Raw genomic sequence first — 4,593 nt, forward strand, 5'->3', positions numbered from 1 at the left:
TTTTAACAAATAAACCCTCAGAAAAAGGATCACATCACTCCCATTCTTGCTGAAACAGTCGCATCCATAAAAGATGTATTCTATTTATTTGTTATTGTCGACAAATTCCACAAAAAGACCAAAACCACAATGTGTCCTGTCAGAAAATACTGTAGGCCTATATATTAAAATTTTCCAAAAAAGGCTGAATAATTCCCTTAAACAGCTGGGAACTGTATTTTTGCACACGTTACTCGAGCAGGAGCAGATACTGCTTTAGATCAGCTATTGAGCTCAACTACTGAAGAATGAGGGGGAACAGTCGCTGCCGGTTGTTTGCTTCCACACGATCCACTGACAACTCTAAATGTATCTCGGTGGCAGTCCTCTCTGAGCCATCTTCGTGAACTCGACTGACAAGGAAGCCTTGGGACTGCGGCGCCTGGAGCGGACACTTCACACAGAAAAACACAGAAGAATTAGTGCTCACAGCAGAAGTCCCTCTACCCCACACCCATACACACACGAAACCTCTTCCCATCAGGGTCAATTAGTATGAAGGTTATGATTCAGGTCTACCCATGTTACAAGATGAATGTCTGTTATTGAGTAATGCTGTGAATTTGAATACCGGAAAGATTAAGCTCTTCATGTTGAGGCAAGAATCTACATCCTTATCTACTACAACTGGAAAGATTAAAGGGGTAGCTACCTCGGTTAACACATTTCTTCTGTCTCACAGTATATGTGTAACTTACAGCATGTTTTCAGGCCCTGTGCACCTTCAGTGAGAGTTTTCCACTCCATTTAATATATCTACTCAAAACCTAACCCACTGGAATTTTACAGCTGTGAGTCAGCAACGACAGTAACTGAGTCTATGCAGCAGTCGGCTGCATGTTTACCCAAATGGCATTTAGATACCTGTACCAGCAGGCCCTCAGCGTCACAGGGAAGGCGAGTGCTGGAGGGAAGGGGAACCGTTTACAGACACCACAACAGACTATTGTATCTCCTTTCAGGACATTAACAAGGATGTTAAAATGCCAAAACTTTTGTTTTCAAAGATTCGGTTGTATAAAATTAAGGATCTGATGGAAAATGTTAAGCGGCCCAGAAGGTAAGACAGACAGGATAATGATGAGTAATGTTGGAGTAAGGCGGACAAGCCTTACTTTTTTTTTTTACACTGTTAAAAAGTAAAACGTTATAACTGCATTTGTGTTGCAGAACTGATATTGTTCTTAATCGAAATAGGCGTAAGAAGGACATCCAGTGCCGCATGGTTACAAAAATAAATGATGAGACATATCCTTCAAACCTCAGGTAGTGTACGTGGCACTATTATAGAAATATCAATGTTCCGACTGTTCATAACGGTGAAAATTAATAACTCAAATATCTCTTTATTACAGTTGGCAGACTGATCATAAACTCCACCCGACAATGGAAAAATTGCTACGCGATAAAAGTAAACAAATTCCCTTTGTTTTATATTATTGTGGTGCATATTTTTAGATAATAAAATATTACAAAAAATATTAAAATTGAACTGTAATGTCTCTTGGAAACCATATTTTAAATTTGAGTGCACATCATTTACCCTCATGATCTTTCTAATTAGAGTTCAACAATTTGAATATTTTGCAGAATATTTAGCAGCATTCCGCAGCTTCCTGCAGTCTGAGTTCAGTGAAGAGAACATCGAGTTCTGGCTTTCATGTGAGGACTTCAAGTCGACTGCCTCACCAGATGACCTTGGCTGGAAGGCAGAGGAAATCTACCGGAAGTTCATCCAGCCTACGGCCTGCAGAGAGGTCAGTGAGACTGGATGAATATTCAGCATTTGTTTTTTTTCCCTTGAGCATTCTTAAAAGGTGGAGTCAGGGATTCTGGAGAAAGATTGTTTATATTTGAACTCAACAACCAAACAAATACCCCCTTCCAGATTCACCGTCCTTCTCGCTCCCACTGCCTTTCTCTTTATACGTCCATATGTACAAACATCAGCCAGTGGACCGTGAGGAGATATTCACTGAATTTGACAAAATGTGTGTTAGCTTTGAATCGCTGGCTCCATCTTAAAGATGATAAACATAAACCAAAATATAGATTTTTCCAAATTGATATTACAGAATAGCTTTTATTATTATGATTATTTATCTCATATCAGCAAGAAGAATCAGTAAAGGATTCACAAAGTGGATGAAGCAACATGGATGGCTTAATGTCACAACTTCCACTGCTTATGGTGCTTCAGTTGCATTTTATCAAATCTGAATCCAGTATTTTTCAGCTCAGTATCGGCTATAAAGTTAAATGGCTATCTAAATATTATTCTATGTCTATTCTGAATTGAGGTTTTGTTTGGGTGTTTTCTTCTAAATACAAGGAGAACTTTTTTTATGAGATAAGTATGATAATGTATCTGACACTGATCAATCAACAAAAACTCCAATTTCACTTCTTGTCACATTGACAGTATGAGAGACTTGGCTTTGCTTTAATATCCTATTTAGGTTTCCACATAATAAACCCTAATGCTCTGCATATGTTCTACGACATGGTTAAATACAATGGATTTTCATAAAGCTCTAAATCTGTAATTGCGGTTGACAGTACTTTGTATGCATCACTACCCTCACAGATCCCAAATGAGTCTATTAGGATTTATGTTGTTGGAGTTTTCTAAGAGTTGTTTCAGAGGTTTTCAGACAGACCTCTATGGAGTCTAACTGACCCCCAAACATAAGTGACATCACCAATCAATACTTTTCTACATTTTCAAGACGTCGGTGGAAAAGAAAAAAAGCTATTGTAGTAGTTATTTTTACACATACAGCAGGAGAGTCTATGGAACCCCAAACAGTCAGGATATCAGCAAAGCAATACAACATCACAACACACAAAAACATGTTGAGTGTGAAGGTTAGAAAATAAATAGCTTAAAGATTATGCATTGTTCATCAGATGTCAAAATGTGTTGTTAATAGGCATAGATGGATTGCTGATTGACCAAGGGGCCCAAAGTGTCAACATGTCACTCAAAGAGCAACCAGGAAGAGACTCAAAAGGACCCCAAAGAATCATAAAACAGTCCAAAACAACTACAAAGACATGCAAAACAGCTGAGAATCACAAAGAGACTCACAAAGACTATGAGAAGCAGCAAAACAACTACAAAGACATGCTAAAACCGCTGAGACTCACAAATACTATGAGAAGCAGCAAAACAACTACAAAGAGACACAACATGACCACAAAGAGACACAGAAGAACTACAAAGAGATGCAAAATGACTACAAAAAGGGGCAAAATAATCACAGACAAAATATAGCAATAAAAAAGACCAAACAATTACAAAGTGACACAAAATGACCATAAAGAGAAAGAAAATCACAGATAGAAACTTTAAGACTAAAAAGAGACACAATTATAAGTCTGTGTGTCTTGCTCATATGGTGGGGCCTTTTGCATGTCTGTGCCCAGGGGCCCCTTGTCTCATAATCCGCCCATGTTTAGAGGCTCTTGTTTTATAGTTGTCCTGATCACATTGTGAAAGCACAGCACAGTTTTATGATGTTTTTTAGTTTAAATGCCACTGTATTCAACACAACTGTACAGTGTTTGTATCTTTGCCTCGTCCTCAGATCAATGTTGACCACCACATTAGAGAGAAGATTAAAAAGTCTTTGGAGAAGCCGAGCCTCTGCTGCTTCGATGAGGCCCAGAAACATGTTTACCTGCTGATGGAAAGAGACTCTTGCCCCAGATTCCTGCACTCAGATGCCTATCTGAGTCTAAAGCACAAATCCAGTACTCTTTGGTATATTTAGCTCAAAACGCTGTGTCAAAACTGCTTTTCTAATCCTCTCTTCTTGTCATTTTCTTTCTTTTTGACTGAATTGAAAAGTTATTTCACACTGTATGAGATGTGAACCTTGGATCAAAACTGACATGATGTATTGATGAAATGTCGTGGAAAATAGTAAAGCAGGAATAGAGTAAGTGATGCCAGTGGAAAAAAGTATGTGTACGTGGGGGAAAAAGAATGTTGTTGTTGTGCGTCAGGACGTTAGATGATTGCACAGAGTTTTTGAAGTTATTTGAAATGTCGTATGTGTTGATGGAAAGTCTTCGTAAGTAAAAGGTGCAGAGTACAGTATGAAAAATGACAAGGAATGTTAAATAAATGATTTCTGACATGTAGAATGAAATGACCTAGTTTTCATTAAAAGTTTCATAAATGGGCATTAAATTCAGACTTCTCGACCATCTTTGGACACATTGTGTGAGATGAGTAGCTCTCACTCATCGTCTACAGCTATTCTTAATATTCTGACTATTTTCCATATAGTCAGAATTTTGAGACAAAGATTTATATGTATCTGACTGACAGTCTAACTGGACGTGTGGGGATGAGCATGAGTCAAAAAACAGTTTCCACCCAGCAAGGAGATTCTGTTTTTGGTCACATGTCTGATATATCCTCTAATTAGGTGCAAAGATGACTCCATACACCAGCAATAGGGTTTACCAAAGTGGAAAAAACTAACCCTGCGGTAACCCTTGATCTCACTCTGTTCTGTAAATGGCCTTATTCCTAAAATGTGT

The 4,593-nt window shown here is 38.2% G+C and overlaps 1 protein-coding gene across 1 annotated transcript; it reads left to right on the forward strand.

The window, feature by feature from the left end:
• The first annotated feature begins 957 nt into the window (after positions 1-957).
• LOC115007220 (regulator of G-protein signaling 21-like) lies at positions 958-4,131 on the forward strand. The gene is made up of 5 exons (XM_029429984.1): positions 958-1,099; positions 1,237-1,305; positions 1,395-1,450; positions 1,630-1,796; positions 3,630-4,131. Exons 1-5 carry the CDS (start codon positions 1,023-1,025, stop codon positions 3,813-3,815), a joined length of 555 nt encoding a protein of 184 aa, XP_029285844.1. The 5' UTR covers positions 958-1,022; the 3' UTR covers positions 3,816-4,131.
• The last annotated feature ends 462 nt before the right edge of the window (positions 4,132-4,593 follow it).

This window comes from Cottoperca gobio, chromosome 4 (assembly GCF_900634415.1).
Source record: "Cottoperca gobio chromosome 4, fCotGob3.1, whole genome shotgun sequence".
In the NCBI taxonomy this organism is placed as follows: Eukaryota; Metazoa; Chordata; class Actinopteri; order Perciformes; family Bovichtidae; genus Cottoperca; species Cottoperca gobio.